Raw genomic sequence first — 24,727 nt, 5'->3', positions numbered from 1 at the left:
GGCAACATGAAGCCACAGATATATTCATAAAAAGTATGATTTCAGTTCTCATAGATTTTTTGAGCATTTGTGTGAGCGTGTGGCATGCATGGTGCAGTCAAAGCTCATTACCTCATGCAACCACACAAACCCTTCACCTTATCACTTGAAGTACTTATATTTCCTGTAATTAAAGGAATAGTTCAACAATTTGCATTTAGCTTTGTATTACTAGAATAGGTCTAGTATTTTTGAAAAAGTGGGCTTGCCAACCTCAGTTTCCCCCGAGTCGAGAAATTCTTTTCATTCTCATTCTATTTTTGTTGCGTGACCACCAGTGACACTCAACTGTAACTCACTTACCAGTGGGTTTATAAAGTACGTTATAAAGTATGTTGCAAACAGACACAGCACAACAAAAAGTGACGAGACATCGCCTCAGTTTATTTAATAACCTAGAACCCCACCACCAAGGGCTATTGCATAATAAAAAAAAAATCATAGAAAAATCAGTTGCTCAGAAAAAAAACCCGAGGTGACAGAATAAAGTTTCCTTATTCAGAAAAGCCGTACCTACTTTTTCGGGGGGGCAGACAGTCGATTATGTTCAACAATTAATTAGTTGTTCGAAAGTTCTGACCATTATTAGCGATTATTTAAATGAAGCAACGTGACCATGAGTTTAAAGTATACTGTCATTGGTAAACAAAAAACATCCACAGTATTTGCAGTGCATATTAAAAAAAAAGAAAATTAATAATAAATAACACTGGATACACGAACACTGTAAATATATGTACATAGAAATTCAGGGAGAATGCATAGGAGAGCTGCCCAGTACCACCACAGTGCTCTCAAATTACAGTAATCAGACTGGAGAATTGCACTGTGCCGAGTCGCCGGACTGAAAACAATTATTGCACAGTGAGAGTGAAAACATGATCATGGGAGTTCACGTCAGATCTAACGGAAGGAACAGTTCGACTCAATTTGTTCCGTAACAAGCGTGGCGAATCCGATGCTGCCTCACAGCGACAATCACAGGTCTACTCATGTTCGTCTCCACTGATGATCGATTACTGGGCCTCTCAGTCAGACCTCTCGAAAAGCAGCCAGAGGCTGTGGTTTTATCGTGACAGGAGTGAAAAGCCAGAAAAAAAAGATATATAATTTTTTTTTTTTTTTAGACCGTAATGAGTGTGTGCATTTGCCATCATCTGTTTAAAGTACAGTATTCGTACTGTAGACAGCATTATCGATCATTGATTCCAAAATAATTTTTCAGCATAATGTAAATCAAGCGATTTAAGAGAGAGAACACCACGTCTGTACCTCTGGGCTCTGTTTACAAGCCAATCACAAGGCAGTGCAGTTCTGTTGGCCACTTGACGACATCTGCCCTGCATACAGGTTGCTTTGGTGGAATGATTGCTACTCCAGCACCAACCTATTCACTGTATAACACTTAAAAAAAATAAGAGTCACTAAAATAACTGCAATAAAACACCTGTCAATATCAGTAGTGTTTCAGAAACAGAGGTTGCCACAGGTTCACTCGTCGGATATGAAACAAGAGCATCTGTCTGGGCTCATCTGACGAGGACAGTGGGTGCGCGATCCCACAGTGCGATTATTTTTAATAACGTTTGGCTAGTGTAGCTTTAAATGTCGAAAGAACCTTTTGCAGTTCACACCGACTGAAACGGACACAAACAAAACAAGTTCTTGTTGACCCGTTCTTGGAAAATGCGGAACATCTGAATAATATTTTAGTATCAGTACGTGGCATCAGCGTAGTGCTGGAGCGGTCTGAAGGAAAAGATCTGTTTTCTGCAAATGTGCTGTGAAAATTCCTCTTGTGAAGCGGAAGGAAAATGAAGAACACATGATGAAGCAGGAGACTGATGATGAGAGTACATCATTGTTGACGGTCACTTAAAATGGGTGTTTCCAGGTCAGAGGAAAAAGAAAAAAACACATTCACAGCATTCACAGGAAAAACACTCATCTCTAATGAAATAACGCTGTAGTATCTAAAGGGTAGCAGAGAGACAGGAGGATGCAGGGGGGTAATGTGACAAAGGGAATGAGATAATAGTCTTTAGATGGCATCACAATGAAATTTTGCAGTGCATTGCAGCTGTGAGCGCAGACGCTGATGATGTATATGGCAGGAAGTGCTGAGTGAGATCAATAAAGACTTGTAGACATTGAAATGGATCATAGACCTGGTGTTGATGCCGAGCAGTCAGTGATGTTGCTCCGTGTGGCCCGGATTATTTCGAGCCTCAGACTCTGCACATATCATCCTGCCTTGAGGAAATCTGGGGAACATGTCATTTCCTTTAATTGTCCGTGATACAATCAATCTGTTTTTGAAGAAAACAACAACACAGGAGTGAGTCACACCTTGGTGGAAAAAAAAAAAGAACACAAATATCCAGTGACAAAACAATATGAATACACATAAAGAAGAAAAAAAAAAGTGTGGATTTATAACTGCTGGAGAATTTGCATTCAAATATAGCAAACACACACACACAAACACACTGGCATGTACATCTGCCATAAGCTTTAAATAGTTGATCCCAAATTGACTTTGTGCTTATTGTTAAGAGTCTCATGTGTAGATCAACATTTCCCTTCTTTACACAGTTAGTGTTAGAACAGGACCATGCTGAATGGCCTGCAGTCACAGGATTAAATCAAAGAAATAAAATGGCAATTGATAACGAATGCATAACGAGCTCTATAAAAAGTAGTCCGGCAACAAATTACAACAACGTCAATCGCCGCTTAATATTCGCTCAATCTCCTCGAGTCTCTTCAAGGCAGCTGCTCTTTTCTCCTCTATATCCTTAATCTCTTTAGTGGACTTACCCTTAGTCCGTTTGTCAGACTGGCTACTGTCCAAAGACTCTGATTTGTCCACGCTCACACCCACAAGGCTTTTTGCAGAGGATTTCCGCACATTCTTCTCATCCCCAGCCCCCGCTCCGACAGCATCAGCACCCCTCCCTTCCTCCTCACCCTCAGCGGCCGCCTCCACTCCCCCAATGACTCTCTTCACCTTTTCCTCTTTGGCTGTCGTGGTGGCTCCCTCTGCTGAAGAAAGTGGTTGCCCCGCTGCGCTCATGGCAGCCATTTTACTCCGTACGATACTCAAGTGACGACGCACGTACTCCTCGTTTGGTGCGAGGGCTAGTGTTTCCTCCAGGCAGCGCTCTGCCCGCGGCAGGTCGCGCTCCTCAAAGTAGACCACACACAGGTTGTGCTTGCCTTGGACGTTGGTGGGGTCCATGTGTAGAATGCGCTCAAAGCAGGTTTTAGCGCCACGGGTGTCCTTTTTATGGTTCATGAGGATGTCGCCCTTCAGAATTAGCCCCTTGATGTGCTGAGGGTGGTGGTGCAGTAGCTCATCCAGCACTGGCAGCGCATCAATCTCCCGTTTAGACTGAGAGTAAAGCAATGCCAAATTAAATAGGGCACTGCGGAAGCCGGCCTGCAAATCAATAGCTTTACGCATCCACCTCTCGGCTGCTTCATTTTCATTGGCATCCATGGCCAGCATGCCAAGGTTGAAGTAGCCATTCGCATCTTCAGGCTCCTCCTCCACATAGGTGAGGAAACGGCGGTTAGCCTCAGGCCAGAACTTCGGGTCACCTACCACAGAAAAGCAAAAACACGGTATGAGGCAATAGACCAACTTTATTTTTATTAAAATGTGACCTGTTTGAATGCAGAATTGACAGCTTGAGTCTGTAAATAGTTGGTTTATTTATTGTTGGCTTTATGGGCGTGAAGAGGAATTCAACAAATAACAACATAGTTCTGATGTGATCCAGCAGAGGGCACCCTGAAACTTAATTCTCTGTTGACTCATCAAGCAAATAAGATTATGCAATTTGTTGCACTACATCGGCGGTTGTGACAAGACCAGGGACTAACTCAATCACGATATTATTGTGATAATTGTAAAAATATTAAAATGGCATTTTAAAAGAAACAAAATTTAAGTTTTCTGGGGTTTTTTAAATCACAGATAGGAGAGACATTTTAGTAAATATTTTCAAGTTCAAAGCAAGAATCTTATCGTGGCGACAGACCACTTTAGTGTCCCGAGCACAAAAAAAAGGAGGTTCTGGAAAGACCGGAAAGATGAAATAAATAAATCACTCACACTGTATGTTGGTGAACCAGACCAAACATGTTCAAAAAAATCATATCATATCAATAAACACATCAATTAAAAAGTGCTTTTGTGGCTCTGTTCAATAAAGTTGTATATCATCTAATCGTGACAATAAAAGCACTTGCTGTATTGTGGAGTCTGTACAGAGCATCTGTCTTAAGCAACTTGAGCGCTATCAATAATCAACTTCAGTGGGCCTCTCGCCAGAAGCTAGATAAAGTGCCTCACCTCCCCCCCCCCAAGGCAGTTTTATCCACTATCCGGTCCTGATAATTATCTCAATTGTCTACAGATAAACATACATCTGGGTAATGGTAAATGTTAGGAATCAATGTCACAGTACATTTGAACAAATTGGGCAAACTTGATTGAAATTCAGTTTCTCGACAGCCACATCCTCCATCCATGACTGATATCCATCTGTGTTCTTATGCTTGGAATTAATGTAACAGTAAATTTGAGGACATTCATTTGTTTGAACTTCCACTTTTTTGATAGCACAATCCTCTAATCCGGAAATGAAATTCATCTCCATCGTCTATGGATGATTAAAGATAGAGTTATGGTGACTCAGGTCAGGTCAAAGGCTAAGAAATGTTTTCAATGAACAGGGTGCGATAACTCATCTGCTGTCATGATGAGGGAGAGTAAACTAACCTAAAAAGACTGGTCTGCTATGGGAAGAATCTTGTGAAAACTGAACGTATCACTTAATTTAAACCTGAATTCATCAACGTCGTCATTTGAAATTGAATGTATTGGTTTGAAAATATATTGCGAAACATTTGAAGCTCCCCTTATTTGTTTTCACAGTACAGTTTTACTTCTTCAAATTCAAATTCAGTTTTTGTGCCACACATCTGGGTCTTGTCAGTAAGGCAAAACTTATCAAAAGCAGATGGGCGAGAACTAAGCTATTTTTAAAGCTGATCAATTCAGGATCAACATTAGTGATTCGTCCCAAAGTCTGTCTGCTTTTCAGTTTAAATTTTAAACAAGCAAATCATCTCCGTAGCTTAAAGGGAATGGGGGGCGTAGAACACAAGCAGAAGTGGAAGTTGGAAAGTGAAAAATAAAAAAAAGAGCGATGGTTGGAGCTCAACACGCAGCATACTTGTGTGCACTTTATATAAAAAAAGTTCAAAAGACACAGCTGGCCGAAACCCTGAACTGTCAGAGCTATGGACAATGCCACAGCAACAGCAATCAAGTGACCCTTCACTGAACTTTGTCATCTGAGAAATGGCTAAGGTTCCACAATGAACGGATCAAACTGCTGCTGGAGAATGGTTTGAAAATGAAAAAAAATTAAATCACATGAGCCGCATATGTGGCCGTTCATTCACACAGAAAATCTATCATCATAGACAATGCCTCATTTTATTCAGGGACAGCACTTGAGTCATATAAGGACTCGAAAGGAAAAGCAAAGACAGAACTGTGCGTTTGTAAGACTCAGAACGAACAATTTAAAGAAAAAAGGAAAACATCTGATTGAGTTGGGTAAATTCTGCAATGTGTCATTTTTTTTTTAGACAGAGGAACAAATCATGTCTTTGTCAGTCCATCAATGAGTTTCTAGGAAAAGTCTGTACACCTGTGATGATATTATACAAAGTTCAACTGGGATGAACAAGCCTCTGACATATCGCTACTCTAAGAACGAACTTAGGTGATCCATACTTTTTTTTTTTTTTTTAAATCACAAATCATGAAGCATGACATGACAGAAACTTGGCAACGAAGTCGGGGCATGCAGAGTTCACCGCAGCAAAAAGGACCAAATCAAGAATGACTGGCTACACCCCAACTTATTTTCTCAAATTTCATCAATTCAAAGCCCTTGAAAGGGTGTTAAGTCGTACTTGCCAAGTGCTACTTGAGTGCAGCTGGAGACTATGTAAACTATTCTCTTCTCTGGGTGGTTATTGAGAACGGTACCAAACGTCTACTGGTTCCCAGTTGATCAGTAAAATAAATATTCATAAGCATCGAAACAAGTGGTGCCGTGACTGATGTTACGTTTATGCAAACCCCACTGGCTCCCGCACTGATAAAGATTTGACCAAACTAGGAGTCACTGGGCTGTTGCCAAGTTTAGTGTAAAAGAGGTTTAAACAGAATACCCCTTCCGACTAGCTCTCCACCACAATCAATAGTATTATCAATAAGAGTATAGTCCTACTGTAATCCATCCCCACATCCCCCGCTTAATGATTTGTGGACACTCACCAGATTCCTGCATGAGAAGAGCGGAGTTAAAGAGAGCCAGCTTGTGACGTGGGTTGAGCTCCAGAGCGTGGTTGAAGTTCTTCAGGGCTTCCGATGGGTCCTTCATTTCAATGTTGACGATAGCCAGGTTGTACCACAGGTCGGCGTTGGTGCGGTCGAGCTCCAAGGCTCGGAGGTAGGCGTCCCGTGCCTCTGTGAGCTTGTTCATCTTCAACAGGAGCTCTCCTCTGTGTCAAACAAAACAAATGAACACTAATGAAGAGTCCTTAGAGAGTGACATTATTGGAGGACTTACTATAAAGCATATCCACTGTCACCAAATACAAGATTAACCAGACAAAGTAGATGCAATGGCTTGGTGTTTGCTCAGTTATACAGTTTACAGAAGATCTTGCTGGTGTTGCAGAGAACAGAGTGTATTAAATTTAAAGTATTTGTTATTTAAAGGGTTGGGAACTTATCGTTCAAAAAAAAAAAAGGGGAGGAAAAAAAGACAAGTTAGAACAGACTGGACATATTATATAAGCCATTTTACTCTTGTATATACACATGGCACAAACAGAGGCTCTTTAATCATGCTAATGAAATCAAGATCTTGCCTGCTAATGTAGGCTTGTTTGAAGTCGGGTCTCATGCTTATCGCTTGTCGGTAGAGTTGGTCAGCCTCTTCCAAGCGTGACTCGTTGGCCCGTATCAGATTAGCCAGGTTTATGTAAACATTCAGATGGTTCGGGGCAACGCGGGTCGCATACTTCTTACCTGGAATAACCTGATGAGTGATAAAATAATTCATTAGTCTCTCTGTCTGAAAACCACACTTAATGGAAAAGGAATGAATGGAAGACTATTTACTATTTCTAGGTGGTGTTGCAGCGACAGGGGCTATGTCATACAATCAGATGCTATTTAGGAAACTGGATCAATATGTAGTATATGATTATGAAATGAAAACTTTTAATGAAGTGAGGAGAAAACTGTAACGTCATACCTGTGTCATTCTCACAGGCTGTGTTCTTACTGTACAGATGCTGATAGGTTTTACATAAGCTCTGCCTTTGAAAATTGCAATAAATAAAATAAAATCATTTTGAACACGCCTATGACGTTAACTAAATGCAGCAGGATGTTGCATCAGGATCAACTGTCTGGTTACAATCACTTAATGACTTCATGTGTGTGGAGCATAACATGTGGGAGGATGAATTTCAACTTTGTAATATGGTAAATATCAATTTTGAATTAGCCTACACTAATTCTCAGTATCCAATTACCTGGATAGTACTTTGGAAATAACTGGTATTACTGTAATAATATCTCCTCAACACACTCCTACCATTGTCATTACCAAGCAGGAAACTGCAATAGAAATAAGATATTATCACATTATAGTCACTTCCCTTCCACAAAAATATTACCACATTTCTACCACGCTGTTACCGGGATGTGAATTAAAGTGTTACATAGAGGGAATTAATTAATTTGACAAAAATGCTGGGAGAGCTTTTACTTAAGGTACAGAGAGAGTGTTGTTTGTGGTGTATTTGAGTTTACAAGGGAAAACTAAATCCCACAGGTGCATGTCAAAGTAATGCAGAGATGGATCATAAATTGTGGTCTGCTGCAGTATGTGCTAGTGGGCTTGATTCAAGTCGATGGCCATGACCTGCACCTAAAACTGGAAATGTAACTTGTGCCGAATAATGTGACCCTAAATCTACTAAAAAAACTCACTGCCACAGCATAAATGACATGTGAGTATACAGAAGGAAACTGGAAAATACACGAGTGGCGGAGAACCAAAAGTTGGTTGTTTACTCTCTACCAATGTCTGTCAGTTGTGGGCATGTAACATGATACCTGTGGCATGAGGGATTTGGCAACCAAGTATGCATCTTCTGCCTCTTTGGACTTGTTCAAATTCTTGTAGGTTCTTCCAACATTCATATGTGCGCCAATGTCATCTGCAAGGAGATTATAGTGAGGAGGGAGGAAAGTTGTATAAGCAAAAAAAAAAAAAACTCAGTCAAAAAGAGGTCAGTCAAGACCAAGAAGTAATGCGTCATAATTATCACCACAGGAAATGCACATAGGGTTAATGTGTTTATATTGCTATTCTTGGGGGGGGACTCCTAGGTGATGAAGTAGTAAATGTTGAGCTGTCAGAGCTGATGTCAGGCTTCATGAAAAATAAGCTGCATGGAAAAACGGGAAAAAAAAGAAGGCAAATCTGGCAGAAGCTTTAGTGCCTTAACTACATTTGGTATTATCAAAAGAATATGTTGGTTTTTTTTGAAGTGTGGTTGAATGAACTAACATCTGTTGTTAGTGTGATATTTACCGTCAGTACTGTATAATCTAATTTATTTTACAGTGACTGTCCCTTTAACAAACTATATATATATATATATATATGTATATATACATATATATATATATACATACATATATATATAAAATCATATTTTTTATATGTGTATACATACATATATACACATAAACATATATACATATATACACACATATATATATACTGTATATATATATATATATATATATATATATATATATATATATATATATATATATATATATGTATGTATGTGTATGTACACACATATTAAAAAAGATGATTGTAAAATAATTTCAGTCCACCATAACTATGTGTATTTTGCCACAAGAATAGTTGAACAAAAAGAAATTCAAAGACTGGACTGAATCAGCACCAATGACAACAACACAGATTACCACAATTCCCCTTTAAGAAATAATCTGATTCTAGTCCGTGTTGTTGAGTTTGGGATTCTTACCTGGCTGGACGCGAGTGGCCTGGAGAAAATAACGCAGGGCCTTAGCATAATTATTCTGATTCTCAAGCGCGTGGCCAACATTATTCCATAACTTGGCATTGTTCTTGTTGACCTACAGGGGCAGAGAGTTTATATGCATTGCTGATTTGTTATGTTGTGTGAAATACTGACTACATTTAGACAAGACAAACTTCTATTTGATGATTTAAGCATGTCTTTTAGGTGATGATTAAAGATGTGCTTCAATGCTAAAATACAGCCAGGATAAACAAGACACCCATCTTACCTTAAGGGCAGAGGTGAAGAGAGTATATTCTGACTCCCAGTCCCAATTCCTGTTGAAGGTTTTCACTGCATGTGTGGTTAAAAGCACTCCAATCATCAGCCAGGAAATTTTCTTCAAGTGGCTGCAAATAAAACAATTCCACAATAAATGTCCATGTTACGCCAGTTCAGTTTTTCTGATAATCATTCTGTGAAAAATGTAAAGCCTATAAAATATAAAATAACTTCCAATTATTATAATTAGCCACACATAAGTGAGAGCGAGTAACGCTTAATACTGCAGTGACAACAGTACAGCGACAAGTCTTTTGTTCTGGTTTTCATGTTCTCCTCACACCACAGCGATGCGAGTCATTTCTGTTTATTGTAGGCAAAACACACAAATTATAGTTATTTGCTTGTTTCAACACAACTATGACTTTAGACAGGCACTCACCCTTTGTGCGAGACAATCTTGAAGCCATGTGCGACAAGAACACAGAAGCCCATGCTGGGCACATAAAGTACCCTCTCTGCCACAACAAAACCCACCGGGAAGAAGAGGTTGGATGCAGGAATAAAAGGAAGGATGATCAAACACAGGGCCTGAGTGAAAGACAAAAAACAACTTTAGCTCAAGTTTTTTTTTGGGTGAGGGGTATCATTATTTTTATTATGTTAACACTGTTTCTCACAAATGTGTGTATACAAATTTCCCCTTAAGTGGGGAAAAATAACTTCTTGCATGCCACTTGTGCACAGCTGCATCTGAAAGGAGGTTTATGTGGATGGTACTAATTTTATGATGTGCAAGAGAGCACGAGACACACAGTATTCTACACGAATATACAAGATATATTCCAAAGGAGACCGACATCACCCTTGCAGTGACGCTAAGTAGGTTGATATGATATTGTTATGCAAAATGTTATTTCAAAATGCTTTTGGCAAACCAGAGTAAACACTGCAAAAGTCATAACTCAGTTTAGTTTGAAGTGATTTGTGGCGCCCTTTTCAGAGTCTGAAGCTAATAGCATTACAGTGAGGAAGTTTACTGACCTCTATGTACCAGAGCCATGACCCAGTTGCATAACAAATATTAACTTCTTTTTGTGTACCAAAATGAACACTCACTCTTTCTTAAAGTATCTCATTTACTCTTCATTTGGGCTGGTGATTATATTCTGACTTTTATTGTATTTACTTAGTTTGTTTAAATGAAAAATAATTGAATCAGTCTCATGATCCCACTGATAAAGATAATTATGTTCAATCTTTATTTTGTCTAAGAAAATATGCTGTCAGTACAAACCAGAGGGAAAGTGAAGACCGACAATGAGAACCTTAACATGACACACACAAGCTACATTCATAAAATGATCTCAAGTAGATGATCAATTTTAGCAATGGCTAATCCAAATGATTAACTGCTATTTGTGTTGAACTGTGACTGTGGCTGCTCAGCACGAGGAAACTCTTTATCTGATGGCTTTGATACAGATCTTTGACCAATGAAGCGATTCAGCATAATCTCCGCAGTTCAGAGTAAATATACACATGTCAGTAATGTAGACAATTAACTGGAAGAAAAGAAAAGGAGTCAGCTCTGTTTTCATATAGTGGGAATAGAGATGTCACAATACCAAAAATGAGTGTGAGTGGCCACCATGACAAAATTGTCTTCAAGGCATCCAGTTCTTATAATACATCCATGCTTTGACATGGGGTTTGTTATGACATGTGAGGTCTACTTCTTCATGACCTCTTCTGAATGCAAGTATTAACTGGAACACTCTGAAGCACATATTGCCCCCATTAGTTCTGGAAGAGTCACAGCACCAAAACTTACGGTGCCTCAAAATAATAGGCATTGTCTGTGTTTTTTTTTATTATTTTAGAATCGAAAGGTATCGCAAGTATCAGTTTTTGTGACATCTCTAAGTGGGAAGAGCTCGGGGCAGAGTACCGTGATCCCAAAACCATCATGTGATGGTGTAATAATGCACCCATAATTCAGCACTACAAATTACATGGTACATTGATCTACAATATAGCGGTGAAACAAAGACTAAATTATGATCTCTTATGTTATTATAACAACTGTTTGACGCAGTCCCACTTGTGAACATTTGTAAACTGAAACAATATAAAATCAAAGTTATGACGAACTCCCTCTCACCATAATGACAATCTTGGCAGAGCTGTGTCTGTAGCGCAGACTGTGGTACGCCAACAGGCCCAGAAAAGTGTAGAACACAAGTGTGGCTACGTTGCGGAGGTCTAGCAGCGACTCCACCAGAGGGATGGTGCCCATGGTCCAGTCGCAGCAGAGCTCGGAGGGATTCAGCAGGAGCCATGCATTCACAGGGAGTAGGTAGTTGAAAGTCAGTTGTCTCGAGGGAGTGGGGCTGACTGCTGCTGGGTTGTCAAATCTATGAGAGGACACACAAGCAAAAGGTTTAAACCACCAATAAACCTGAGTAGAACAGAAGAAAGTACAAAAAATACAGTATGTATGATAAGATATGAGCAGGATATTTGTGATAAATGGGGAAGACAACAGACGACAATGATGCAGACTTTAAAATTATTCAATTAATCAAGAGCAACATAGGAATGGAGAAATTTCTGTGCGACATATCTGATAATTTGATTATTACCTCTGCCAACGAGGTTATGTTCTTGTGTGTCTGTTTTTTGTGAGTAGCATAAGTCAAAAAGTAAAGATGGATGCGAGTGAAACTATACAGGGTCATTTTAGACCTAAGGAAAAAAAGCAAGATAGGGTGGTGTATCGACACTGTGGGAAGCAGAGCAGCCTTGGCAAAGTGCTTTCTCTGGTTCTGCTTGATTTATTCAATTTCTTAGGAAATCAACTCTCTTGATTTCTAGGGAAATCAATTCTGTAATAAATAATAAACCTGTAGAGTGCAATTCAAAGTGGCAGCTAACTAGGGTGCTCATCATGCATTTTTGAAGTATGAATGGAGCATGAAATTCAGACAAAATATGTCATAAAATCCTGCATGTTAAATTGTATTGATACAGCTTCTTTTTAGCGGTGGTGTGGTTCTTAAATTTTTATTTTGCACAAGTTGAACTGCATTTTCATTCTACGCCAATGTATATACATAGAAATGGGCTCAAAGAAGCCTGTAGAGGGGTAGCCCGTGGCCAAGTGGAAAGGAAACTTGGCTTGTAACTCCCCGGGCGTAACTCAGTGTGGCAGCCCACTGCTCCTAATTCTAGGATGGGTCAGATGTAGAGAAATCATTTCCCTAAGGGGATTAATAAAGTACAACATTTAGATTTAGTCTGTGCCAAGCTTTACTGTTTACATTTTTTTACTGTGAATGTAGCACAGGATTTACTAAAAATATCTGGCATCACTGTGAGCCCCAAACGCTTCCCATAACAACCATAATCCTAAACTGAGAGATAAAATCACAATGTTTTGCTTCAACAATACAGTTTTCCCATAAGGTAAAGCATCTACTGCTACTACAATCATAAACATCACCAATAATTTTACAACAGCTACTACTACTCCTACTACTACAACAACAAATAGCAATAATAATAATAATACATAATAATATTAATGACGATGTCAGACGTATCCTGCTAGTGGAGTGAATTATCTAAAATATGGATGAAGACTCTCTGTCGTCCTGTCAATATGTAGGTGTCTTGACTATACAAGGTTATTTGTGTGACATCTCCCCATCCTTAATTCCTGATTCATCCCTCTTTGGCACCTCCTGCCCCTACTTGTACTCGAACTGCTCTGGTCATTGGTTGTTTTAACAAGACAACTTCAAGTGGGCAGATGATAATCTAAACATAAAAATGTTTAGTCTTAAAAACAGAATTTCTCAGACAATCTGGAGACAGCTCTAGGATTAGTACAACTAATTGTCTGGAATTTTATCTTCACAAGAAAATGCCACCAGTTTAAGCCTGTGCGACAAGGGGTTACCATTTGGCCATTGGCAAAGCATTATCACTTGTCAAGTACACCATGCACATAATGAACTTTCTTTGCAGGCACGCGTCCTTGCAACAGCACATCTGTAAAATGAAATTACAAATATACATATGGATACCGATTCCTGGTCCTTTGTTTGGCCCTAAAGTAAAAAGCTACTTTTAAGTTTAAAATGTAAGAATCTTCATTTATCTTTTATGATTTTTCCAATGGGTTGTGCTGCTTTGTAAAACCGCTCACTCCTTTGTCAGGAGAGACACTACAAAGATAATCTTTATAAATAAATCAGTGTTTTCTAGACTACTATATGATGATTGGTTTAGACTTAACAGGGATGCTGGGATGAATAAGGTTTGCATATGGAGCTATTTAGACATTAATTGTTGTGGGCAAGGGGCAATCCTGTGCTCTTATATGAACATTTTTATCTTTTGCATCATACAATTCCTCTGCAGTGATAATAATCCTACAGTTAAGTCCATCAACATCTTAAAAATCACGTAATCATACCTTTCCTTGAAGGGTGATTTGAGATTAAAAAAAAAAATATAGTAAACTACTCTAAAAAGCAGTTTCAGTCAACAAAATAATTATTCAGATTCATATCACTTGTGCTTGATGATTAAAGAGGAGTTTCATGTTTCAACAGTCAAAACAATATTCCCTTGTGTTCCTAAGATGCAGCATTCACAGGGTCAAGCACATGATTTTGTAAGGTCATTGACTTGGACCAGTTGATTATTGAGTCAAGCTTAACCTTAATATTAAGAATAATAAAATATTTTATTGTGCATCTATGTGGACCTTTCTTAGGTGAGCATTTCTTAGGTGAACATTCCACCTAACGAATGAATGAATGAGTTAATTAATAATTAAGTTCCTCATCTTTTGTCTTTTAAACAAAGGTTGATGTGAATAAACAAATGAATAATTACAGATTTCAAATTTTATTGCATTCTTAGAAAGTGTCCTGTCCAGTAAATTAGGTTTATGATTCATTGGTGTGTAAGAGGATTAGAGTGTACGTTTTACAGTGTTTTTCGCAGAATGCAGTGGCACTGGCTGTTGAGCTCAAGGAATAAGTGTGACACTGTATTCCAGACGGTATTCCATTGGCCTTCGGGATTTACTACAAATATCTGGGGGTGTTCATAGACAATAAACGGGACTAGACTAAGAACACTGAAGTCCTCTACAAGAAGGGACAGAGCCGCCTCTATTTTCTGAGGAGGCTCCGCTCCTTTAACATCTGCTGGACTATGCTGAGGATGTTTTATGAGTCTGTGGTGGCTAGTGCTATGCTGTTGTGTGCTGGGGCAGCAGACTGAGAGTAGCAGATGCCAACAGACTCAATAATGCTGTCAAAAGAGCGGGCGATGCTGCAGTATGGCTCTCACCTTCTCCAACGCTCTGGTCAAACGAAGGAGCACCTTAAGCGAGAGACTAATTGCTCAACTATGCACCACTGAGCGCCACAGGGAGTCATTCCTGCCTGTGGCCATTAAACTATACAACTCCTTCGTCTGATGATCGGAGGCTTATGGTTATCTATAAAAACAAAACAAACAAACTAAAACAACTTATACTAATTACTCATCCTCATTTGATTGTTAGCTATTTGTATATTTTCCAGATTGTCTACTTTATTATTGTATTATTTCATTTTATATTTATTTCATTTTATTGCCTTTTTTACTGTTTTATTAAGCCCTCGTTTCCACTCATGCTGTATTTCTACCTCACTTTGCACGGAGCATCTGAAACAAAAATAATTTAAAAGTATTCTGATTCTGATAAACAAATGTCAGTTACTTTTGTGCAGATAAAAGGCAGCAGCTGCAGCAGTGCACTTTCTTCTCCCATTTGAATGGCAAATAGTTGCCGCTAATGAGATAACACTGCCTACCTGGTGAAGACTGGAAGCTGGGACTGGATGACTTGAACTCTAACGATGACAAGCAGCAGGGTGCTGATGATAAGTACAATGAGCTTCAGGAGAGTTTGCAGGACAGCATAGGGGAAACCATCTTTACCCTGGAGGACTTGCCACAGAGTGTCCAGGAGCATGGGCAAGGTAAACTGAGAGTAGCAAACAAGATAAAGGAAGGAAGATGTTGATGCAATTCAGGGAATAATTAAATAGAAATTGAGTATCAATTAGTGTGTTATGCAGTTATGCAGACAATTAACCAAGATTAGCAAACCTTACCCCTTGTGCAACAAACACTTCATGGACACAGCAGACGCCGATGACAGTGATCCCCTGCTCTTTACACAGTGTTGCTGCAGCCACTAGAATTACTGTCAAAGCAATAGGAGCCCAAACTGGAACAAAGAGAAAAAGAGAATTGTATGTAAATTATAGATAACCTTATAACAGTGGTTCATTCTTATGTTCAAATAGGGCAAATTCCATACTGGACAGAACCAAATTATAGCTTTGCAGCCTGAATATTGTCTTAAAAAAGTATTTTATGCCTTCAACCATCCAAGCATCATTTAACAAAGTCACAAAACAACATATTTGAACTGCAGCAGTAGGTCAACAACTTCTGAGTGCCATGACGTAATGTTGCTTATTTTCTCAATGGATTTTTCTGTGGGCGTGAGCAAAGTTTCCAGTCGGCTGTGTCATGGTGAATTAAACTGACAACGTTCTCCTAAGTGATAGTCAACTTAATCTAGCACAGATTGTATTAGATGAGCCCTTTGTCAAGTGGCTAAAATCTGTTTTTCCTGAGAGTGTGCCTGCCTCTCTCTCCCACTACTTGTCAGCACACAGAGCACTCAACACATTCAGCTGGTATGTAAGGCACTGACTTTGCATCAAAACCTTACACAACCATATACAAATATATGTCAGTATAGTTTTCTTTTAACCTCTGCAAAACAATTACACTCTGGGAAATGTGGGATGTTTGACCCTCTCATGCCCCTGCTGTTGTTGCAAACCTCATTCACATTTGACCTTTTAAAAGAACTATACACCATACATTACAATCAGAAGCTGGTATTTTGGTTTGCTATGTTCTTCAACGCCTCCGTCACAAGTGTTTTAATGATGTTTCATGTAAGACCCTGCTGATGAAGAGTGGACTTACCAATGGAGTGGTCTGCACCTGTTGATTTTGTGTATGCTAGGAAAGCAGCCAGGAGGAAGATTGAAGACAGAAGTTCAGCTCTGCCAACCACGCCTGTGACCTGACGATAAAAAGTGACAACACGTTGGATTGAAGCCCATTTGCATTTCTCAAATTTCCCTTCAGTTAACAAAAGTGGTGGATAATATCCCATATTAGGATATTCTGCAAACATAGTCTAGGTGTCTTGAATCTGCTGCTAATCTCTAGGTACTTCATAACCTATAGAATTAAATTAGGAATGCTATTGCAAGGTCTGAACAGGGTGAAGAAATCTGAGGAAAACTTTTAAGTCCATCCTGTCAATCAAATTAAATGTTAATATTGACAACAGTTAATGTGGTTGCTTTTAAGCACTGATCCCATTTATCATATCTCTGTTCAGGCAGTGTGTTGCAGCTTTTCATAATGCCATAGCGCTTCTTCATAATGCCACTGCTCGGGAGTAAGTTCCTCTTGTGGAATACCCTTAATAATTTGTATTTGAAGATTCTTGGTGAAATGTAAAAAAAAACCCTAGAGTCACTCAAAAAAGGACAGATACCCCAGAAGAAAAAAAAAACAAATTGAGTGAGCCATGGGGACACACAGGCACTCTTTGTACATGCTAATCATGAAGGAACCTTCAGTGCTTGGAGCATAACTCAAAAACAAATGATCTGTTCAGAGAAAGATTCCAGACGGCGATAACATGAAGACCACTTGCTGAGCTAACTCTAAGGGCTCATTTGTGAGGCAAATTGTTTCCATTCAAAAGTTTGAGAGACTCTGCATAGATGAGAGAATGAGCAGGATGGGCGCAGTGGTGCGTGATGTGTAACAGTAGCACTCTACTCCAAGGAGCAGAATGTTTTCTTTGTTTTTGCTCTGGTCATGTCCTGTCCGGTCATCAATTCAACGATGCTGAATGGGATGAATTACAAGTCCTAATTGGGGAAAAGGGTTTTCAGATAGGTCCTATAGAAGGAAATAAGATTAAGATCAAATGACCAAAAATAAACAAAAGGTTTCTGGTTCCCAGTCAAGTTCAATGAAATGTGTGATCTTGATAACATCCCTGATAAACTGTCCAAACTAAGCTTCAAGTTAAAAAAAAAAGGATTTTAAAACCCACTGTATATACACAGAGACAAGCAATGTAGAGTTTCAGAAGATGACTAAAAGGTTTTTAATCAGCTCAAGCTCCAGTTAGCAGTAATGTGAACACAGTACTTTTGCCATCTACTACTTTATTTTGACAGTAGATCTGCTGATTGTGCATTGGTACGTTATGTGTGCTGTTCAAGCAACAATCTAAAAAGTTTAAAAAAGTGGGACTAAACACAAACAAATTTAACAACCACTCTCTATGATGCTTTCTACTGTTGTTTCTTGTATGTTGGTTGTCTATCCGGTGCACGCAATGTCAAACATGACTCACTGAGGGAAAAGAACAGAAAGACAACTATGCTCCTGGTAACGGGAATCAATCATCTGTTTTAAAATCAGGTTTATGTATTTTGTTAAGAAAGGAGACTCAATTGAACCTGAAGATAAATGATAAGTGTTGTCTGTCTAGAACTGTGGAAGTCATATAACATTCCCATTAATCAATTGGGTACTATTGTATAACTAGGAATAAATAGGCTTATTTTGAGAAAACAGTAACTCTTATGTGGTGTCCACATGCTGCACATGTGAGCGTCACTAAAAAGTCCAACAATCATCACAAACTCTCAATTTATAATTGAAATCGATCTCTCACTGATGTTTTCACAGTGAATACCTTTTAGTAGAGAACCATCATCTATTTTACTAACTACAATCAGTGATGTAGTTGAACACAGCAACAGTCATTGAGATTTTGGTCTGTCAAATGCATCCTCTGAAAGTTTGAAATGCAAATGTATTTTTAGTCATAATATACATAAAATAATCTTGTCTTCACCCAGGAAGTGTACACTTACTGCTTCAGTGTGGATGGGGTGCACAGCAAACAGCAATGCAGCAACCAAGCTGGAAGTCTTGTCCAGGAACAATCGGCACACTCGTAGGAAAAGCACACACACTACAGCGTGTAAAACCACATTGAGCAGATGGTACGAAGCTGCGCTCAGCTCACTGAAGAGGTAGTTGAGACGGAAGGTTAATACGGTGAGGGGTCGATAAGATTTATGGCTCCGCTCCTGTAGCAGGACACAGATTTTATGCAGGTCAGTTGTGTAACATTTAAGTACTAGTCCAGGTTTTCTGAAGTGTGGTTGTATGAGCTTTAACTGAAAACATGGCTGCCACAAGGAAAATTTCATTTTAGACACTTAACTAAATACTCACCTGATAAAATATACATCAGCTTGAGTGTAGAATTTCTTTTGCCACTATATCTCATCACCAGTAGACAGCCATTTTGCAAAAAGAACTGAAGTTTGTGTTGTAAACCACTCACTCCCCACACCACAGTCCAAAGATAAAATCACAGTTTTTAGCTCACTGGGACATGGGAGTAGATGGTCTTGTGCTGCCTTATTTATTGTCAGGTAGGTCAATTTGAATGAAGGATGTCACTAAATAAAACATTTGAACTGAATGATGGAAGCAGCAGCGGATCTAAAACTAAAACAAACTGCTGATTTTCTTTTTGGACTTTGTAGCACACATTGAGTGGTATAGAAAGTAACATAAACGTCAGTTTCCAACAGTGAGACAAAGTATTGAACATTTTCTTACGGTATCATAGACTTAACTGACCATAGTTCTTTTTTTATTAGGGCCATCAAGTAGCTGGCTAAAATCATGTTTTTCTTGTGTTCCTGCTGGCAGCTGTGTTGTTACTTTGAGTCAGCATTCATGCCTCAGGCAGGATTTGGGCACAGTGGGGTGAACAGGACGGTAAGCACTATGTGTCAGTACCTTGTTCAACCACACTTCAAAAAAACCTGAGTCATCACTTTATAACATAACACATGTCTGCTTTAGCGTTTACTGTTTCTTAAAATCAAATATCAAATGATTATAGTATGTTATGGACCACAATTTACCTCAGCCATGGGCGTTCCCCAAAAGTCATTGAGAAATAGGTTACGGATAGCAGTTGAGGGCCGTAAGTCCTTGTTGTCAAGGATTGCTGAGACGTCATCAAACACAAAGCCGCATGACAGACTGTTCCAGTAACATCCTACAACCAGTCCAGTCAAAAGTAAAATCTCCTTCCATGACACGGCAGCCATGGCTGACCAAAGCCGTCATTGATCACTGTGCAAGAAAAAGAAAGTTCCAAATTAGTCAACAACATTTTTTATTTCAAAGTGATAATGCTATATTAATGGGTATTGTATTGTTATTCTTCCTCAGTCCCTCTAAAGTCCTTCTTTAGTTTACTCACTAGACCTTTAAACCACAGCTTCATCAACTGACATCCACACAAAAACCTACATCCAATCTGTTAAATGTTGCACTTGTGTATGCTTTCTGAACTTTATAATTGCGTGATGATCCCAATCTAGTTTGAGGAGTAACTATTAGGAACCAGGCGGGTTGATTTTACTTACAAGCTGAAAACTAGAACTGAACAATTGAAATTTAATCAAATTTGCAATATGGCCTGCTGCAATTTTCGAATCGCAGGAGGTGCAATATTTCTTAAAGCCAAAAGGTGTCAGATTACCATTTTATATTAAATTAATTTTGTCCTGACCAATAACACATCATATTCTACAGACTGAAAAAACATCTGTGTTCTCTGCACAAATATTACACAGTAATCATTTAAAATATGTTATTCAAATAAAAATGAGATTAATTATTAGAGATTAATTTAAATTATCATTCCCTGTGATATCATATCGCATTCTCGGTCAAAATGATTAGTCAGTGAAAACCCAAATAGTCTAGCAACACGTTCAGTACATTGACAGTCCTCAGCAAAAGCAATTACTGGTGTATCGTTATACAGCAAGCCAAAACAAAAAATAAGAACCGTTATTTAACTGGTAGACACAAAATTAATCAAACAGGCGGTCAGTCGGTAGCGGGGATGTGAGAGTAAAAAACACGCTGAGATTTTTCGGCCACCTTTAGCTAGCTGACGACAAAGTTAACTTAGCAGCTAACTAGCTTGACGCCAGTGTGGATGCCGGATAAGGCAAAATCGTCTTTTTAGGACTCTCGACTCACCGTGTCTATACCAGAGTAGGCAGTGGCTGCAGCAGTGAGTTCAACACAACAAACAAGTCGAACGTTTACTCACACGTACACATGCAGGGCACACAATTCAGCAAGCAGCATTCCACTTTGCACAAGCTAGCTAGCGTCGGCACATCAGCCCTATCACTTCCGGAGCAGAGTTGACAAGTCTGGGCGAGTGGATGAGAACAAACTATAGTGAGCGACAAATTTCAAGTTTTAAGTGCAGTATCTAAGTACTTTGCACACCTTCGTTAGTTGATAATGTGCCATGCAATAGTGTACTCGCCGATTTGTTTCTGGTCATACTTTATTGTAGACTAGCTTTATAAGCTAGTGGTTGTTGTCAGCGGTAACCTAGCAGCCAAAGCATCAGAGAGTGGAAACGCCAGAATGGACGTTTATTCATCTGTCACATGTAGTTTCCGTCTGTCGGATATAAATAACGAGGACAGACCTTATCGTCACGTTCAAGTACTAAACTACAGCGTGCAATACCAATGGTGAATCAATCTCGTCCCGATTCACCATCAACAATTAGCCTAGCTTTAAGACTAACACCAGCATTCTGTAGTTATCGCGGCACAAACTTTCACAAACAACGAAGCAAAGATGCCGCCGGCTGCCCTTGAGTGGGATAAAGTGACGACAATTGAACCGGCGACCCTCCATCAATGTGGGAAAGGCCAAGTGGACGAGGTCTTCGACATGTTCATTATGGTAATGCTTCACACTCCACAGTGGATTTTTACTTACACATAAACATCTGTATAATTTGTATCTGCCTTGCTTTCAAATGATGTTGTATGCGCAGTAGAAACAACAGGAGCGTTTTAGGAGACTTTGGGGCCCAGGGACTTATATGGGGGGAACCAGGAGGCTCTACATGAAATTGCAATGAAGTAAGATTGAGGCAGGTGATCTGAAGTGTGGCAATGACACATATATTCAGCACTGATTGTGCTGTGTGACCTCTGTCCTTATTGAACAGGCAGACATTCTCTCAGTAAGGCTCAATTAATACAATCCATGCATCCACCTTAAGCGATTGTACATCCATCATGTTATAAAGTCCATGATTTGATGTAGTACAATTTAAGTTGGACTAAAATGTTAACCTGTATTTTTAAAGTTTGAATTTAGTTGGAGGGTTAGTGTCAGTATGATGAACAGTCACACTTCAAAAAACCCAAACTGTCACTTTTGTAATTTTTTTTCATTGCTGTGGACTAATCAGAGCTCTCTCTGGGGTAATTTTGACCTTTTTGGCCTACCCTATTAAAACACCTGTGGTAAAGACTACTGCTATGTCAGCAACCAAAAAACTCCATATTTGTCTGTTTTCATATTAAACTACTTTTTTTTTCTATGCAGACAGAAGATTGGGAAGTGAAGAATAAAACTCCCGAGGACATTGTTCATGTCTTCAGGGTGTTACAGGCCATGCTCAAGGTATTCACTTTTGTCATTTCCTTCCTACCTACCAAAACACATGCCAAAAAGCGTGATATGGTATACATCATACCATACCACACCACCCTCTCTATGTGTTTTGTATTTAAAGAGGTGATAATATAGGTTTGATCTAATTTAATTTTCTCCCTCCTTCTGTTAGATAAAGGATCGGGAACTTGCTGTTTCCATCAAATTCTTTGAAGATGCTGTGGAAGAAAATGCAAAAGCTGGTTAGTGCACAGATAACATTTTAGTAGTGGAGTAGAGTGTTGTTAAGAAATGTTTAATTTAGAAAAACAACCCCATGTACATTATTGGTTGTGGCCTCTGTTCTGCAGAAAATGAACTCCTTGCTAAGGTGTCGAAGCTGGAGCAAGAACGGAAGGTAATGAATGCATTTCAGCATTTGTCTGTCTCTATATAATATATAATTCTACTGTCCGGACCCTTTGGTTGTGTTGTGATGTGATGTGTCTGCAGGAATCACTCTGGACATTCTTGAGCCATATTCATTGTTTACATTTGCACATATTTAAACTGGAGCCTTTGCGATTCTTTAAGTTTGTTTTTTGCATTTTGTGATTTGAAAGCTGCACATTTTTTAGCCACACTTGGCATCATCGTCACACCTTCAGATATTCTTCTGCTGTTGTGAACGCAATTCATGCAGACAGTCTCCCACTGCACTTGTCATATGTGAGTATTAAACTCTGGATCCTGTCCTATCCCAAGTATTTCCAAAGTTCATTGTTGAAAACGTCTTTTTTTTTGCATTCGACCCTTTTTCATATGTATTCAATCCCTTCAACTACCAAGGATTTCTGGGATAAGTGGCACAAATATAAATATGAAGAAAAAAAAAAGCATTTGTGCTGCATTATTGACAGCAACAGTGCCAAATCTGTCACAGAGTGTGGGACCCTGGCTCCAATGGGATTGGTTGTGATGACTGAAAGACGGCACATAAGAAGATTAGCGCTAATTCCTTGCGTACTGACAGACATTACTGCTAGATTCAACTTGGCTGTCAAGGTTTTTTATATAATCAGAATTCTATTTCTATTTTCAGAAACATTTCCAGGCACAATCAACATTTCAAAGAACAATCAAATCCGTGCTGAAATGTGTAAATGACAGTGTATGTATGTTACAGTGGTTGTAAACAGATGCGTGGGATAGTAGAGTAATGCAGTTCTCTGCGGGGGTTGTTTGTGTGTCTTATTTTCCGTCCATGTGGCTCAGAACCTCGGCACTGGACCAGACAGCCGCTTTCTGAGAGATGAGATCCGGCAGCTTGAGATCCAACTGGAGCAAAAGGATAAGGACCTGACCCAGTTAAAGAAAGAAATGGTCAAGGAAAAGAAAACCCATGAGGAGGTAGGAGCTCATTACTAATACTTCCTGTGTAGCGATAGACATAGCTTCAGTATCCTTGTGTGACCGATTTTGTGCGGATGTTATTCATGGAAATGGGTCCAGTGGGATTTATTATAATATTTTAAATAAATAAAGATTATTTTGGAAAAAGCAAACATTTAGATAAAGTCTAAAAAAGGGTGCCCATTCATAAGTTATTCGAGCAATAATCCCCTGTTTCATTAATCTTATTAGACCTTGTCAACTCCACTAATTAATACTCATGTTAATACACAGGGAAAAGGCTATTTCTACTCCATCTGTAATATGTTATTGAAGCAACAGACAAGCTTTGTGTCCCTGGCAGTTTCTGTTTGGTCACTGTTGAAAAGACACTGATACTTTTCCCCAGACCTGGTGTTGTGTTGTGTGTCAAAGTATAAGCACCTCTGCCAGAACGATGCAGTAAAATAACAGATTAACTCTATTCTCTTCATTGTTGGTGGTACAGAACAAATCAGTCTCTTTGTGTGATAAATCAAGTTGTAATTTCTTTCATGGAAAATGTGTCCCAGTGGCAAAGACAATAACAGTGACAACAAGACTTAGAGGGGATTAATATCCATTGTTTATGATTAAATGAACAGAGGAAGCACTGTTTAAAAGGCAACTTAGGAAACACCTTACTTAATGTACATGATGATTTTTATGTTGCTTACTGCTTTCCTTTATCGTGTTTCTTCAACTGTTGTTTTGTTAATTCTACATTAAATGTGTTGTATTACACCGATTAATGTAAACTTTTAAAATATTTTTCCTTTTTTCTTTTGTATGTTGTATTGTTTATGCAGTTTATTTTTTTAATTTGAACACAATTACTCTGTTCAAACAGTAAAGACAAAAAGTTGGTTATTCCACAACATTTTTTTTGCCGTTTTCTGCATTTAATGCCGTTTTGTTGTTTTTTCTCAGTTGGTTGTGCGAGCAGAGAAAGCTGAGGATGATGTGAAAAAGCTAAAAAGAGAGGTAATGTGATGGCTGGAGCTGCCCTTTGAAGCAATGTTTGTTTCATTCTTTTCAAACTTGGTCCATTTTTCCCCCCCCTTCATTTAAATCTTCTATTGTGCTCCATTGGCTCTGTCATCACCACTTA

At 38.9% G+C, this 24,727-nt stretch overlaps 3 protein-coding genes across 7 annotated transcripts in view; 1 reads left to right on the top strand and 2 right to left on the bottom strand.

The window, feature by feature from the left end:
* Positions 1–24,727, bottom strand: part of LOC122776381 (receptor-type tyrosine-protein phosphatase zeta-like) — a 940,026-nt gene that overhangs the window by 826,915 nt on the left and 88,384 nt on the right. The window lies entirely within an intron of this gene.
* tmtc3 (transmembrane O-mannosyltransferase targeting cadherins 3) lies at positions 403–20,898 on the bottom strand. Of its 2 annotated transcripts, none has more exons than XM_044036904.1 (14): positions 20,755–20,898; positions 19,620–19,833; positions 18,549–18,767; positions 16,564–16,663; positions 15,672–15,787; positions 15,369–15,541; positions 11,654–11,906; positions 9,932–10,080; positions 9,497–9,617; positions 9,211–9,322; positions 8,261–8,364; positions 7,003–7,172; positions 6,404–6,630; positions 403–3,642 (listed from the first exon to the last, which is right to left on the bottom strand). In XM_044036904.1, exons 2-14 carry the CDS (start codon positions 19,806–19,808, stop codon positions 2,765–2,767), a joined length of 2,811 nt encoding a protein of 936 aa, XP_043892839.1. In that variant the 5' UTR covers positions 19,809–19,833; positions 20,755–20,898; the 3' UTR covers positions 403–2,764. The 2 variants fall into 2 exon arrangements, with proteins under 2 accessions (XP_043892839.1, XP_043892840.1); XM_044036905.1 differs by having other exon boundaries at positions 20,828–20,878.
* cep290 (centrosomal protein 290) overlaps positions 20,937–24,727 on the top strand; it is a 28,595-nt gene continuing 24,804 nt past the window's right edge. Inside the window, 6 exon segments of the mRNA XM_044036974.1 lie at positions 20,937–21,483; positions 22,138–22,215; positions 22,379–22,448; positions 22,557–22,603; positions 23,461–23,595; positions 24,547–24,600. Coding sequence (XP_043892909.1) covers positions 21,376–21,483; positions 22,138–22,215; positions 22,379–22,448; positions 22,557–22,603; positions 23,461–23,595; positions 24,547–24,600 — 492 coding nt within the window. The 5' untranslated portion in view covers positions 20,937–21,375.

This window comes from Solea senegalensis, linkage group LG10, assembly GCF_019176455.1.
Source record: "Solea senegalensis isolate Sse05_10M linkage group LG10, IFAPA_SoseM_1, whole genome shotgun sequence".
NCBI classification, from domain to species: domain Eukaryota; kingdom Metazoa; phylum Chordata; class Actinopteri; order Pleuronectiformes; family Soleidae; genus Solea; species Solea senegalensis.
Note: the sequence above shows the minus strand (reverse complement) of the source record. Positions and strands in the feature narration are given on the sequence as shown.

What these genes read in the sequence shown, in the direction of transcription:
- tmtc3 (XM_044036904.1), bottom strand. Translation starts at nt 19,808, where the DNA reads ATGGCTGCCGTGTCATGGAAGGAGATTTTACTTTTGACTGGACTGGTT. An exon ending in GGGGAACGCCCATGGCTGAG is followed by an intron (nt 18,768 to 19,619) that starts GTAAATTGTGGT and finishes GTCCTGCTACAG; the next exon opens with GAGCGGAGCCATAAATCTTA. An exon ending in AGGTGCAGACCACTCCATTG is followed by an intron (nt 15,788 to 16,563) that starts GTAAGTCCACTC and finishes TCTTTGTTCCAG; the next exon opens with TTTGGGCTCCTATTGCTTTG.